Below are 16,175 nucleotides of genomic sequence, written 5' to 3'. Positions count from 1 at the left end.
ACGCAAATGTAAAATCCAAGTCCTCTCAACTCAGCACTTCTCTCACATTGCTTCTCAGCTAACTGTCCCAATCATCCCGACAGAATAATGTAACTAGGACAGAAACAGTGATTCAGCAATGCTAAAACAGCAGCCGGTTAGACAGTTGCCTTGAAGGCATTTGTCTGCTTGTGCTCTCTGCTTGGTATCTCTTCACCTAATGATCTTTTTGTCGCCGTCTAGCTCTCAATTTTCACTCCCTTCTCCGTCTGATTTGTCTTTCTCCTGCGAGTTGCATCCTAAGGTTAATGGGATGCTTTGCTCAATGTCTGTGTGCAACAATGTGAGAATGCAGATCACACACACACATACACACACACACACACTTCTTGCTTACGCAGAGTCACTGCCTGAGGGAACACAGCCAGCAGGAGGAGAGAAGAGGGGAGGTGGAGCTGTAGAGCCGGAGAATCTCACAAACACATGCACAGGCGGACTGCAGGGGGAGAGGGAAACTCGAACACTCCAGCTTAATCAAGGTTGCAACGTCTGCAGTCAGATAACAGACTACACTCTCGGAAGACAGGGAAGGCAAAGCCAAAACAAACACATCGCTTCCCTTTCTGTAAGCAATGAAAGAACGTAAGTGTTGCTTTCCTCACTCCAGAGAAGTCAGATCACAAACACGGTTGACATGCCGCTGTCTCGAACAGACACTAACGGTCCCTAAGACACACACACATTCTTACTGGAGCAGCACCAAGCATCTTTACCATGCAACAGATGTTCACATGCTTCAACAACAAACACGGTGTTGTATCCCACTCTCTCCTGCCTCTACGAGGCTACATAGGTTAGCTCCAGCAGGCTAACTACAGTTTGTCAGCAGAGGTATTTACCATTGCATGGAGGGTCCCTGGCCAGGCCTTCTGTCTCCCTCAGCCTGTCAGAGGCAGCGGGCATCAAACCAAAGTGTGAGTGTGTCAAAGTGTGCATGGGAATTAAAACACATGGATCCCATCTCATACACACCTGACACACATGTCACACGGCGGCAGCATCTCGGCATACAAGCACAGCGGCGGCTGTGTGTATGTGTTGTGTCTGTGTGCACACTAGCGCTGAGTGTGTGCAGGTAAGCAGAGCATCCAAGTTAGTAAGAGAGAGAGAGAGCGCGCCCGAGCCTGCAATCCCCACGACACAGCAGCTAAAGAACAAGGCTACTGATGAAAACACTGATCACAGCAAAAAGCCTGTCTCTACATCGCTCCTGCGCAACTCTCTGTCTCTGCTTTCCAGCCTCCCTCCCTCTCTTCCCCTCTCCCTCTCCCTCTCCCTCTCTCTCTCATATACACACTCACAATCAGGTGGCGCAATAAGCGGGCTCCTCTCGCTTCCCCCCTGTCACTATGACAACAGGGTACTGTGAGCATCCTGGCTAGTTGGTTGAGAGTCTGAACAGTAAGCAACGGTGGCTCACACACCTACATTCGCACGCACACACACAGCGGTTGTGACGCCTGTTGACAGATTGTCTCTCTGTCCTTCTCTCTCACTCACACATTTACAGTGATTCAGTTTACAGAGGGGAAAACGTAATGTAAATACAGACTTTGCGTGTCTGTGTTTTGCACCACCTACAACCTCAAAGTGACACATTGTGATCCCATACATTACTCATGTGTGCCAGACACTCTGTACCATGCAGTGTCTCTCTCGCTCCCTCCTGATCTCCCGCTCCACCCACACACTTTCCTCTTAGGTCAGAGGGACGGCCATCAAATAAGGACTTTGTGTCGGCCTCCAACAAGTCCTCATACTGTTTCAGTTCCCAAACACGGAGACACAAGACATACAGTATGATTTAAAAATGTTCAATTATGTCTGCAGTGGAGGCTTCATTAATCCGGTGTGACCTGAGAACAGCTGCGATGTGTCTTTACCAGCAGCAGAGGCTCACTTTTTTTGTGCTTCATCATCTCTGTAACAACACACCGGCTGGGTAGTTTGAGGCAGTGCAATTTATCATTTTCAGGGCTCAGGACAGCATAAAAAAACAGTGTTGTTTTTACCTTTCTGCTATCCTGTCTCCATTTGAGGCTGTGTAGTTTTTATTTCAAATAACATTTCCCAAAGCAAAACCGTCTATTTATTTGCAATTATGTTTTACGCTTCATAATCAGTGCTAATACCCAATGTCAGAGCTTCTCCCCCTCTATCTCTCCTCTGCTCTCCCTACGTCATCATCAGCGGCTGGATGCCAAAGAGAGAGAGGACAAAGGAGGAGGGAGCGGAGACAGAGGACACAGAAGCTCTGTAAAAAAAAAAAGTGGGCCTTCCATTAGAGACACAGTCACAGTGTGGGTCACGGATAAACACACTGAATGACGACACAGACCAAGGATGAATCTAAAGTCACTGTTATCAAACCATTGTCAATTTCAATTTCAACTCATTTCTGGATGATGAGTCATATGACAATGTGCCATTTCTGTTTTGTTCGTTCCCTCATCTAATTTGCACAAAGCAGACAGGAAAAAAGTGTGACTAACACTCACCCTAATAGCTATGACTAACCAACAATAATCAGGCCAACCACCCATCATGCTCGGCGCAAAAGCATTGAGCCAGCGAGAGAGGATCACAAGGCTCGCAGCGCAAACACATCGAAACACCTATTCTTTCACGAAGCTCATTTCTGACGTTGGACAGAGAAAAGGAAACAGCTATAAGTGGTTACCTTAGGCAGCTCCGACCCATTGACGTGCACAATTTCACTCTCCACTGCCGGGCCTGAAAGCATGCGAGTGAACCAAAAACAACAAGGTGCCGCACAAACACACATATACGCACAGGTAATGAAGCATGTAGAGCTGATGCAGTCTACTCATCACTTTGTTCCACACCATTACAGCACCACAATAGACAGAAAGTTCGCTCCTGTGTTAGAACTGCCTCGACGCCGAGTGCTGACCTCCTGGCTATAAAATGATGTCCACTCGGTTGGTGGTAGCAAAACACACACAAACTGTTTTTGCTATATTGGTAGCTCAACAAAGTTGTGAAATTGTAATTATCAAGTCCTTCTAATTCATGTCTTTCTATCCCATAATAAGTCATGAGTAAACATTTAAAACCCGACTACAGTTTTCTGACGCTTGCTGAATGTTAGCTGGAGGTGTCTCAGTATTGAGTCAGTACCTACAAACACCGTGCATGTTGAAAATCAAATAATTAGCAGGTGAAACTACGGAAGTGACTTTATTCTTCGACAAAGGAATTCAATTAAAGAGCAGCTCCAGTCATGTTTTAAGACCCTGGTTCTCAACTGGTGGGTTCGGGACCCAAAAGCGGGTCGCAGAGCTGTTTTCAGTGGGTCACGGATGTGTGCTTGGAAAAAAAAAAGAACATGGGTTTCCTAGTGTAGTTTAGTCACGCTCCATGTATCCACTGATTAGGTAATCAAAGCTACAGTTTCATCTACATTATTGAAACTTGATCAGCCCTGCAGTAGTTGCTTTTATGTTGCAGTTTTTAGCATATTTCTGTAGAGTGAATATTTTCCCCTAATGCACTGCCACCATTTTGGTTGACTGTTATACTGTTGTCACTGTTGTGATGTTGACATATGGTGATGTTTTGTTCCATCACAGGTCCAAACTGCACCTTTTTTTATTCAATATATTTAAGTGGTTGAAAAAAATATGAAATTTGGGTTGTGATTGGTCATTAAGGAGGTGGTGTTGGGTCCTGAGGCGAGACCAGTTGAGAACCACTGTTTTAAGACATAAAATGCTCTGCTTGTGTAAAAGTATTGTACAATAATAAATTGTGTCTGATGTGTTTTTTCTATAAAATACATTTATACCTTGTAAAAATCCTCCCAAGGCATCTCCTTCTTCTCCCTCATAAAACATTTCTGAATCTGCATAGGCCCCGCCCACTATGTGCTACGTTTCTGGCGACGTTTAGTTGCAACTTGTTGAAACTTAGCTAGCTTGAAATGTAGTAATTAGTAGTAGTAACATTAACGTTAGCAGTCAGTAGTGAGTTTGCAAAAATTACGATTACAGCTGGCTCCTGCATCTCCGAAGTGGTTGCCATAGGTTACACATGAGGATATGCATAGCGTCACCCCGTCCATTAACGGGATTGGCTCCTTAGGTTTGTGACGTCTCAAACCTGCCAATCTGAAAACGTGTTGTTCAGCCTGTCCTTGGTACGCTGCAGTTTAAAAGCAGACAGGCCCAGCCGTGGAGGTGACTGCTGATGTTGTCCCTGATATGTCTTGTAGCACATGAAGAACACCACATGGAGATGTTTACAAGGTTAACACTGGATTTTCACTGGAGGGGGGCTTTCATTTGGATTATTTACAGTTTGTCTACTTTCATAAAAAACACTACCAACTTAATTCACCGAATCTACATAGAAAGAATTTTCTCATGAAAAAATTCCATCATATCGAAAAACGAATATGTAAATAGTCCTCCCCTCAGTTACAGTTACTGATGACAAGGTGTTGGTGATTTTAGATAAACCTTGCATCTGATTGCCAGGTCGGACGAGTTAAAGTAAAAGTTGCAAAGTAAAAATACGTAGCTATTCCGGGCTTCTCCTCAGATACCTGCAAGTTGATGAGAGTGGTGCTTTTGCTATATGACAAATAAAACCAGTGTTATAGGCATCGGGACTCTAGGGTTTAAAAGCAGAAATGCTCAGCCGTGCTGTTGACTGCTTATCCTGCTCCTAATACATCTTGTAGAGTACAACACACCTTGTGATAATGTTGCCAAGGTTAAAAACTTGTTTTTGTTTTGGTTTCCTCGCCCAGAAATATTCAATAGAGCACTATTGTTGGACACTTTGACACTGCTGTACACTGTTCTTCTTGCTCTCACAACGTTTAGTTGGAGGGAGGAGGGATGCAACGGGCAGATGAGAGAGGACAAAGAAGGACCACCAGGGAAACAGAGTCCGGGGGTCCGATTTACCTGTAGGGGCCCCAGGGTGGGACAGGGAGGGGGTTTAGGCCCGGGTCACTGCATGCACCCTAAGCTGATTTGACAAATACCCTGCTGCCAGCATGGTGGTGACGAGTGAACACGGAGGCTGGAGACACTAATTACACTTTGTTACAGAACTTTGAAAGGATTTCCGTGAGGGGCAGACTGTCTGTGTGCATACATGTCGCTGGCACACATATATCTAGACTGATATTTAGATGCATGTGATATATGCATCGAGCAGAATAGATAGAAAGCTACAACTAATTGTCCTCTTAATGCTCTTGGCAGACTCAACAAACAACCACTCTTTATGACGGATTGTCAATCAGAGGCCTTTGAAGGGACTGGTGGATTTGTTATGATAGGTCCTGGTGACAGCTGAACGGTTGGCAACACATAGAGGCTTCTCACCTTACAGGGGACAGGGAGACAGTGGCTGATTGACTGACTGACAGACAGACTGACAGAGAGTTGATGCAGCAGGTTTTGTTTTACAAGACTTTATTATTTTAAGGGAAGCCAGGCACCATCTATCACACTGGGTTTCCTGATTCTGCAGCTGTTTCCTACAGAAGTCTATCTTTCCTGGTGTTGTTATGTTTGAGTTCAGAACAAAAAAAGGAAGAGTAAGCTAACTGGGGTTTAGATATAGAAATAATAATGTACTTAAAATACTACTTGACTTAAGGTAGTTTCAAAATGCTAAGACAGTGATAACGGCTTTCCTTTGTCTTGTGTCAATAATAATAACTTAACATTTAAAAGATCCAGTGTGAAATCCTCTCTATATAGTTTAACAGCCATGGCATCAAATGTGTACCATTGGGGGTCACTTAAGACTTCATAAGTGAAAGAAGAGAAGTTAAAGGAGCAGTTCGCCCCTGGAAAAAGCCACTGTCAGTCAAAGCTGGTGTTCTCTGTAATCATTAGAAGCAATAATATTTGAAATTGCCGCTGTGAAGAAAGTTGAATAAACAGCTTGTGGTTTCGCCCATTCTACATTCCTACAACACCCAGCGTGCATTGCGCCCCTCCCTCTGAAAGGAAGGCCCAGCGAGAGACGCTGGAGTGAAATACTACCGTTTTTGCTGCAGAGCGGTACAGAAACCGAAATACGATGAGAATACACCGGTGGATTGACATGACATCAGAGGCGTCTAGATTGAGGAAGTGTAGTTTAGCGAGCTCCTTGGCCTCCGCGAGATGACGCGTCTTACGTAGTCTGGCGGAGGTTTTCTAGGGCCCATTGGAGAAGCGGATAGCGTCCTTCAAAGACCCATAATAGCACGATAGGAGTGAGGTTGAAAATTGGCTGACTGGCCCTTTAAGACTTCATAAGTGAAAGAAGAACTTACTTAAGAAAATGTTGTAGCTAATTTATCTCAATCCTAACAGAATAAAATCTTGTTTAAATGTATTCTAAAGGCAATAAATTGATGCCAAAATGGGAATGCGTTTTCTTTGTTGCAGTTTGGGATGGAGAAATCAAGAGACAGAACAAAAAAGAGTAACATGCATAAAAAGAGATGACAGAAGAGTAAGTAAGTCAGAAAGTCGTTAAGTATGAAAAGACAGTACACTACTGTAGACGGATGAATGGATGAAACAAATCTTGCATGTAGAGAGAAGAAGAAGAGGAGAGAGCTGAATAAGGGAGAAAGTGTTTAAAGCCAGGAGTGAAGCATGAGACACGAACTTATGACAACCCTGTGAGCGTAAGGAACAAAGAGGGCATTCTGTAAATCTGTGAGCACACAAACACACAGCCACAAACAAACATACACGTACAAAAAAGCAGACGCAAATATATACAGCTCAAGAATTGAATTAAAAAGCTATCTTCTTTTAATTTGACATGTTTTTGAGTTCTCTTCCTCTGAAATATCTGCTGCAAGTCTGACACATTAGTGAATAAAATCGTACGACTGCACAACATGAGGAAAAGTTGCAAGGTGTTAAAACATTGTTCAATATGGCAATGACGTTGTGATTTGCGATAATTATTAAAATTAGCAAATTAGCTATAACTTACAGTTCTTACGTCTGTAAGCACAGCTGTTTAGCATGTTTAACACACATAACTTTCAAATAGCCAAAGTGGTGTTTTTTTGCTATTATGCTAGCTAACCTTGTAGTTGCCACCAAATTGACACCAGAGTGAAGCTGGCTGCTGGCTGTTACTACAATGGTGTGAATGCATGGTGCATGTATCGATAGATCAAATGTTCGCGTGTGCGGTTGTGAATGCATGAAACTGTACTTTTTATTAATTTCGATAAATGCAGTTTTTTACAATATGTATGTTCGTATCACGGTGACGACGAATTGGCCATTTATCATGCAGCTCTAATTTGAAGAAATCATCACCAATGTTCAGCTGCGTAGGATAATCCGCAGATCAACATCTAGATACTATGTTCAACCTTCAGCAGAAACTAGTTGCAAATGAAAACCTTCCATTACTGTGCTATGACATTTGCAAAACAGTCCCGAAAGTGTTTACTGAATCCAATGAGGGACGGCACCAAAAAAGATGGCATTTGCAATGGATCCTTAATTTGGATTTAAGCACACACAACAGTAATAAGCATGTAGACACACAAATTAGAATAACTTTATATGGTGAATAGACTCATGTCCAAGCACCAAACACATAAAGGCTTGAGGAGTGACGTCTGTCATGCGCTGAACATTTGCAAATGCATGTGGTATGTTAAGCACAGATCAAAGCGTTGATTTTTACATAGCTGCAGAAGAGTAGGGAGCCGCATCTTAAATCATTAAATATGTAATATGTAAGTGAGAGAAGGAGAAGCGGGAGAGACGTGGGGAATGTGAGGGGTCTTCTATGAAAACATAGTGCGGCAAAAAGAAGCTGTTTTAAGGTTGGCAGAAAACACTACTAAGCCTTGTGAAGATGCCCGATTCAATAAAACATCTGCGGTGGCAGCTGCCCACTTGATTTATTGAGTGACATATCCAAACTCACACATTCAGTCTTGGCACTTTTAGCTGGTGCTGCCTGTTGGACAGATCTGTAATAATGATGCAGACTGACGGAAAAAAGTCACCAATTCTGCGTTAGTGCCAAATTTATTTGGCCACATCTTAAATAGACATTTGTTCAATGTTCACAAGGACTGCAACAATAGAGTCTATGTAGTATAAAAACTGTGTTGCTCACAGGTCATACAGCATAATCTCATATAGCAAGCTTTTGTTTAATTAAGAGCTAAATTAAGTGCCTAATTACATTCAGGATTCCACTAGGGCTGACCTAAATAGTCGACCAAACCATTAGTCTTCTTCTTTGTCTTCTTAGAGTTTTACAGAAGAAAGCATCCAAGTTGTTGCATTTGTTCCACAAAATTATTTTTGTTTTTATTACTTACAGAGAACTATTTTCCAGCTTGCTGCCAGGCTACAACAAACTGACTCGGCCTGAAAAAACAGAGGTCTGTCTTATATTTAAAAAAAATGTAAAGTTGTCTCAAAGATTTCAGTTTCTCTTTGGCGACACCTATGGCGATAAACGATAATTGCAGGAGCACACTTCCCAGATATCCAGACAGTGCTGCACGTGTGCTCCGGTTGTAACTCTTGATTTTCCTCGCTGACGGTCGCTTTCCTTTTTAGACCGTTTTCCTTCATCTGAGCGTCAAATTTGTTTCTTTTTCTTTGGATTTTCACTTATTTTTGAAGTTGTATCTGTAGTCATCCATCTTTTCTTGTTTGTTCAGCCATAGTAGATTACTGTTTACTCGCAACACTTGCAGAGACCGGAAAAACAGCCGCTTAACTCCGCCTACCCTCTCTGGCAGACCAACCCAGTCTGTAATATTGCAAATGCAAAGGCTTTCATCAGTGGGCCACAGGCTCAATCACCATTGTGAGTGGGATTGTTTGGGGGAAGCCCAAAGTTTACTGTAAACTAAACAGCTGCAGCAAACTTACTAAAAGAAACTCTGATAAAAGATAATACTGTCAGAATCTTCAGCTAAGACGTCGCAGAAAAGTGACAATTACACACTGAGCTGATCTGACAGAGGAGGCGATATGAGTACGCCCATCAGATGCTGCTGTTGTAGAGATTAAAGTCATCATTACCGCACATAAACAGGCAGGATGAAAGGCACTAAAGACAGCGGTTATTTTCCCATTTACAACGTCAGCTGAAGACCAAAGACGTGTAATTACATTGAAACAAAAGTGAAAAAACAAACTAGTCAGACTGAGTGCGCTCACAAGTGCACGTGTTTGAGCGTGTGAGTGAATGAGTAAAAAGAGAGACACCACAAAGAGAAGAGAAAGAAAGAAAAAAACCCCTCAAAGAACAGGAGTGAGAGAGCAGATGATGTAGAAACAGAGTCGGAGAAAAGAGATTTTCCAGATAAGATTGTGAAAGCCGTATGAAAGCAACCCTGTGCAGATATGAAATGAGGTTAGGTCTGGCGAATGGGGAGAAAAAAAGAATACCCGGGTGATCTCATTTGCACAGAGAAGAACCTTAACACATGAGAGGAGAGACGGAATAAAGTTTGCAGATAAAGGGATTCACTGAACACAGTATAGTCCACTGTCTATCCTCTGCTGTTTCCTAGGTTACAGGCTCTAGTAGGAGACAAGTGATAACAAAAATGGCTAAGAGAGCAGAAGGAGAAACTGGAGGGGAAATTTGATGCCAAAATTGTATTTTTTGTCTTCAGTGTTTTTATTGTTCCTGCTAAGAAACCTGGATTCAATGAGATCCTGACATTTCATCGTGTTTTTCTTCCTTTACAGGCACTTTTTTGTTCTCTGTGAATTATTTCAGCAATAGAGCGTTGATGAATCTTTACATAAACAATAACAAAATGGAGTCTGCAGTCCTAAATCCAGATTAAATAGACAAGGCTTGTTCCACTAAATAACGTCCTCAGAGGGGAAAAGGGGCACAATAAGCTTCTTAAAAAAAGTAGGACAGCACAGACACACACAAGGCCTGTTTCAATTCCACGAATGACTGACCTCACATCACAAGCACCGATTTGAAAGGCTTGACTGGAATAGTGTTGGGCAACTTTGGACCTCGGAGGCCTGAAAAAAAGAAGCCGCTTCTTTTTTTATTCTAGCCACATGTATACACCAGGCGATTTCACTGACCACCATTCAACAACACAGCTTTTCAGGGCCTGGTCCTTAAGAACTCCTTACTCTCTTAAAAGGAGCAGTTTGCCCCGGGAAAATCCAGTCAAAGCTGGTGTTCTGTAATCGTTAGAAGCAATAATATTTGAAATTGGCGCCATAGCTGTGGAGAAAATTGTACAAACAGCTTGTGGTTTCGCCCATTCTACATTCCTACAACAGCCAGCGTGCATTTCGCCCCTCCCTTTGAAAGGAACGGCCCAGCGAGAGACGCTGGAGTGAAATACTACCGTTTTCGCTGCAGGCAACAGCTCAGAGTGGTACAGAATCCGAAATACGACGAGAACATACCAGTGGATCGTCACATTTCAAACCTGACGATTTTGAACGAGACATGACATCAGAGGCGGCGTCCTAGATTGAGGAAGTGTAGTTTAGCGAGCTCCCTGGCCTCCGCCAGATGACGTGTTTTACATAGTCTGAAGGTTTTTCTATGACCCATTGGAGAAGCAGATAGCGTCCTCCAAAGGCACAGAGCAACATTTTTTTACCCACCATAATGGCATTAGCTCCTCATAATAGCATGATAGGACTGAGGTTGAAAATTGATGAACTGGCCCTTTAAAAGATGCTGTTTTGATCCTGAGCTTTGGGCTACTCACAGGGATACAAACATGACATTTTACAAACCACTTCAGTGTCATTATGTTCATGTGCACACACACTTTTATAAAGTTAAATTCAGAATGCTTCTCAAGGTGCAAAACAAGTGTCTTTTAAAAGGTATTGTGATATTCATGGATCAGAAACACTGCAACAGGCTGTAGCAAAGCCGGTACAACTTGTATGTTAGACAAAATCCCAGTAATTCTACAGTACTGGTGGAGAATGTGTCTTCCATGTGCATCCTCTTGATATAAAGGCTCTTTTTCTTGTAGCAATCCTCCAAACCCCATGTCCTCTGGATAATCAATATATCCTGTCATGGAGCTGTTAGTTTGCAGTCAGACTATTGCTTTTTAAATGACACTGTTTGCTGTTAATGCATCACTTAGCCAGCACAGATGGGGGATGAAGGAGTGACATCAACAACTTTTAACCCCCCCTCACAGAGAACACTATCGCCAGAGCCTACAGGTGGGTGAAGGGCGGATATGAGGCTGATTAAATGTGAGCAGCAGCAGAGAGATTAAAGTGTTTGCATGAAAATTATCGCTGCAGCAGGAGGCAAGAGAGAGCAGAGCACAAAAGCTTAAATACATTAACTTATTGCACAGAAAGCGATGCATGCATGCATGCATGGATGGATGGATGGATGGATGCACGGTTCTGCCAGTAGCTGTATTTATCCTACCCTAGTCACTTTTCCAGATTGCCATGGTGCCTCTGTGTCCTTTTTCCTAAGTATCTCTGCTAGCATTTAGGATATTTAATGTAATAAATCACCCTGTATATGAGACCATTTGATTACTCACTTGTAAATGTAACATTAAGTGTTTTGATCACGACAGAAAATCTTTAAGGCTCACTTGTTATTGCGATGGGACACACATAGGGCAAGTGTGCAGCGTGTCAATTTACAGCATGAATCAATAACAACTTGCTACTGTATGCTCATGCTGAGCTCTGTCACGTCCATTAATATTCATGCTGCATCTCTGACTATGCAGCATTACAGTCCCTGCTAACAGCAGCAGAAGCTCCACTATCAGTGCTGTGTTTTCACCGCTCTGTCGCTAGGACCAGAGAGCTCTGTGAGGACCCGATCCAGTTACTGATAGCAAACAGATGCATAAAGAATATCGCAGGACGTACGAGCACAAAAAGAACAGCCTGACCTTGATCGAGGGCTGAGATATTGGAATGGATTTTTATATATCAATAATTATAGTAAGTATGATATAAAATGTGAAAATGCTGCCAGTTGGAGGAGTATCCTGATGATAAATGAAGCCTAAAGCAAGCAGATGGTTTAAAAGTCAAATGTTAGAATACATTTCATTAACATCCAATAAAGTCGTCTTTTTAAGGCTCTATTCATTTCCTTTGAGTAAATATAATTAGGGGCGGCTGTGGCTTAGTGGAAGAGTCGGTCGTCTCTCAATTGGAAGGTTGGTGGTACGATCCCTGACTGCTACAGTCACATGTCGAAGTGTCCTTGGGCAAGACACTGAACCCCAAATTGCTCCCGGCATCAGGTACGAATGGGCATAGATCTGTTTGGAGATTGGCACTTAGGCCTTTGCCATCAGTGTGCGAATGTGAGTGTGAATGGGTGAATGTGACATGTAGTAGACAAGAAAACTGCTATACAAGTACAGTCCATTTACCATATAATCAAAACTGGTAAAAACACTGAATCAAGTCCAATATCATTGTTCTCCGACACTCTTCTGTGGACAGTCTGGGGGAGCTGCCGCCACTATTAGCGCAGCTTGTTTGTAGGAGCTCAGCTTTTTTACATTAGGATTCCTTCAGTTAACTTTAAAAGTTTTTTAAGTTATAATCTCGAAGATCTCAGTTTAATTTTCTTTGCCGGTGATAAACGGTAATTGTGGGAGCACACTTTCGTAACAGTTGTAACTCTTGATTTCCCTCGCTGACGGTCGCTTTCCTTTTCAGACTGTTTGCTTCATCTGAGCGTCGAGTTTGTTTCTTTTTCTTTGGATTTTCACTTATTTTTGAAGTTGTATCTGTAGTCATCCATCTTTTCTTTGTTTGTTCAGCCATAGTAGATTACTGTTTACTCGCAACACTTGCAGAGACCGGAAAAGCAGCCGCTTAGCTCCGCCTACCCTCTCTGGCAGACCAACCACTGCTGGGTGATGGAAAATGCATCACTAACTGGGCAACGCTTGTGATTTTTTCCTCCAATGTCAGCACAGACACCCAGTCTGTAATGTGCAAATGCAAAGGCTTTCATCAGTGGGCCATAGGCTTAATTACCATTGTGTTACCTCATTCGGCGATAGATAGATAGATAGAGACTTAACAGACATTTATTTAAATCTTCGAGATTATTACTTTAACGAGGGCCGCATTGATCACAGAGGTCTACACTTCTCTATAACATATAGATCTGGTCATTATAACCTGTAAGAAGACTAAATAAAGCAGTTTAAAGTTAAAAATGTGTTCTTCGAACACTCAGGATGTTAGACCTCTTGTTGTCCTATCCTAAAACCTTTCTGATTGGTCTGCCTGGATGAATAACGTGTTAAAAATAAAAAGGTACTCACTTGAACATACAGGCGAAGCATAACTTCTATAAATATGATACGGCCTTTCATTTTGAGGATGGTTAATGATCAAATCAGATGACTCTCACATGCTATCACACAAACGCATACACACATCATTGCAGAAGGATGGAGACCCTCCTCCAGGCATCAGTATGGTACCTCAGCCCTGCTCTGATCTTATGCCTCTGTACAATCCCTTCTCTTGTTTGAGACTCCTTACCAAGGCCTAAACTCTCCTTAGGCTAACAGCAACAGCCAACAACTTCACCCTCATACACCTTTATGACCTACTACTAACAGTAGTGTAAGAGTAGAGCCTATTGTTTAAACAGACACAACTCATGATTCACTCATGAGCAAAGTACGTAGAAGGAGAGAAAACTTAACGCACACATTAGGCACAACAACGATTTATCTGACAGACAATCTTAGCTAAGTTGCTCGTATCTTTAATCCGCAGTATGGTGCGTCTATAAGGAGTAATTGAACACAAAAAGCAACGAATACATAAATAAAGCAGGAGACAAAGAAGCATGTAAGCTTTCTTGTAAAAAGCATCTTGCCATCCAGAGCCACATAGGCTGAAAAGACACACACACACTCTGAGCAGTCATGTTGTTTGTGGGCCACAGTGAGTGTGCTACAGAGGTTGCCCCTCTTTCAACCCCTTTCCTAGTCATGATCTTTCTTTTCACTGTTCTCGCACAATCCTTCTCTCCCCACGTAGCTGTTATCTTTCAACAAATGTGTCACCTCTTCTGACAGAGCGCTTGAACAGGACACTGGCCTTTTATGGGCGATCCTCTCACATTTCCTAATGGACTCTCCCATTGTAGGATGAAAAATGAAAGCTTGTCTTGTAACAGTGTGAGAACAGTCATTTTCTTAACAGAGTATTGAAGCTAGCTGGGATGTTTTTTTGCCTGCTTGTATGTGATGGTGTTTCAAACATCTGTTGAGTATAGCAAACAAATATAACAGTGTTTGCGTACGATGTGCATGATGCATGTGAAATATTAGCACAATGTTAGTATATTATCACAAGTATGTAGAACATTAAAAAAGCAGTCCAAATTGTAACTGAGCTATAATATAAAACACTTCACTAATATCATAAATAGACTATTTAATTTGCATGAGCTTTATGATTATACATGGTGAGAAAATATGAATAGAAATCTTTCAAGAAATCACTACTGGCACATGCTGCATTAAACATTTGGTTTAAAATAATTAACTACTTCATGCATGCAACACAGAGCTCCAGATTACAATCAGAGAGACTCAAACTCAAAAGTCATACAAACATTAAACTCTGTTATCACTAACCTTCTCCAGCTTTTCGAAATGCTCCCGCAGGAACTTCATAGGACGCTCCGGCTTTGCGATGCAGAGGTTCACGATGCACTCTTTGAGGATCTGCTGGATGTTGTGCTTCTGCACGAAAATTTCACAGCCCTTCAAACTCTCGTCTTCTTCCAGAGTGGAGGAGGAGGTGGCCATCTTATCTTTTATCTCTGTGGCAGTGGGAGAAAAACAGGGTGGACCATGAGAAGAGGGGAGGGGAAGCAAACTAGAGAGGGAGGTAGAACTGGGTAGCAGGGGAGAAGAGTGTTGAAGAAAACAGATAATGAAAAGGTTGGGCAAAATGCACTGCATACAGTGTGATGAGGGGAAGGTAAGATGAAGAATGAAGGAGCAGGAGGTCAAAGAGCATTTTGACAACTGTTGCTGTTTCCTGTCAGGGACCTTATGACTGTACTGCACATGACAGTGATGAAGACATGAAAGTGTATGTTATCTATTTAGTTAAAGAAGATCATTTTGTAATAAACAATAATAAAGTTCAAGTACACCGTGACTGTCAAAGAGATTATGGTGAAATTTATACAACTTAAAAAATATTAAATACATTTACTAAGACACAGCATTTTATCCTGGTTGTATTATCTTATTTGGTTAATGTGGTTTACCTGTGTGTTGCATTGTGGGCAGGTGACCTAAAAATGTAGTTGTACGGTTGGTTAAGTTAAAATAGAACAGCCTGAATAGTTTTGAAACATACATTTAAGAAGGATACACACCTCAATCACAATTTATGCATAAGTAATGTATGGCCATTTCTGCCCTTAGTATGTTTCTGTTTGGATGAAAATGACTGAACATGGATTGTCAGGTTACATCTATGTCAAATAACAGCAGCTCTGATAACTATGTATCAGAGCGAGACAGGAAGCTGAGCAGGTGTAGCTAACTGTTAACTAGCCTGTATCACTTCCTCAAAGGGAAATCACGTTTACGATATGTCGGTTATTTTTTTACTGCATCATCAATCTAAATCATTTACAACTTAAAGGCATGCATGACATCTACCGAGTTTCTTTACAGCAAATATCAAGCAGTGCCCACACATAACAATTCTGCCATATTGGGCTTGTGATGCAACTCCTGTACCTGTTCAGTTGCATACATAGAGAGAGCTAACCCAGCTAGCGTTGCTAACCTTACAATGACAACTAAACCACAACGAAGGGGAATTACTCCGAAGTAAATGCTATCAAAGGCTTTGTCTTGACCGCTAATTTGTGTTTATTAAAACACGGTCCACTCCAGTTCTCTCGCGGGTGTCCCTACCGTTATTTTTGGAGGATGCTCAGTAAGAAGACACCTCGCTGGTGGTGGGAGGTTAGTGAGAGCCGTTTGTTAGATGGGATGCTGCTGCTGCTCTGCCTCTCTGCTACCTCGGCTCGCTCTGCGTCAGTGCCGATGACGTCAATCTGTCATCTCGACCGCAGCGGCACTCTCTCGAGGCCAGCAGCAG

General features: G+C 42.3%; 1 protein-coding gene across 2 annotated transcripts in view; it reads right to left on the bottom strand.

The window, feature by feature from the left end:
* The window catches only part of prkar1b (protein kinase, cAMP-dependent, regulatory, type I, beta), an 81,402-nt gene extending 65,316 nt beyond the window's left edge, over window positions 1-16,086 (bottom strand). The window contains exons 1-2 of one of the 2 annotated variants that reach the window (XM_069674659.1): window positions 15,989-16,086; window positions 14,684-14,871 (exon numbers count right to left, since the gene is read on the bottom strand). In XM_069674659.1, the coding sequence (XP_069530760.1) occupies window positions 14,684-14,857 (174 nt within the window). In that variant the 5' untranslated portion in view covers window positions 14,858-14,871; window positions 15,989-16,086. Of the gene's footprint in view, window positions 1-878; window positions 1,267-14,683; window positions 14,872-15,988 lie in introns of those variants that run through there. The other variant, XM_069674660.1, reaches the window with a different exon arrangement.
* Window positions 16,087-16,175: the final 89 nt, after the last annotated feature.

This window comes from Semicossyphus pulcher, unplaced genomic scaffold (assembly GCF_022749685.1).
Source record: "Semicossyphus pulcher isolate SPU_LCO1_2020_fin unplaced genomic scaffold, fSemPul1.0.p SCAF_23, whole genome shotgun sequence".
Taxonomy (NCBI): Eukaryota; Metazoa; Chordata; class Actinopteri; order Labriformes; family Labridae; genus Semicossyphus; species Semicossyphus pulcher.
The sequence above is the reverse complement of the archived record's forward strand: the minus strand, read 5'-3'. Positions and strand labels throughout refer to the sequence as shown.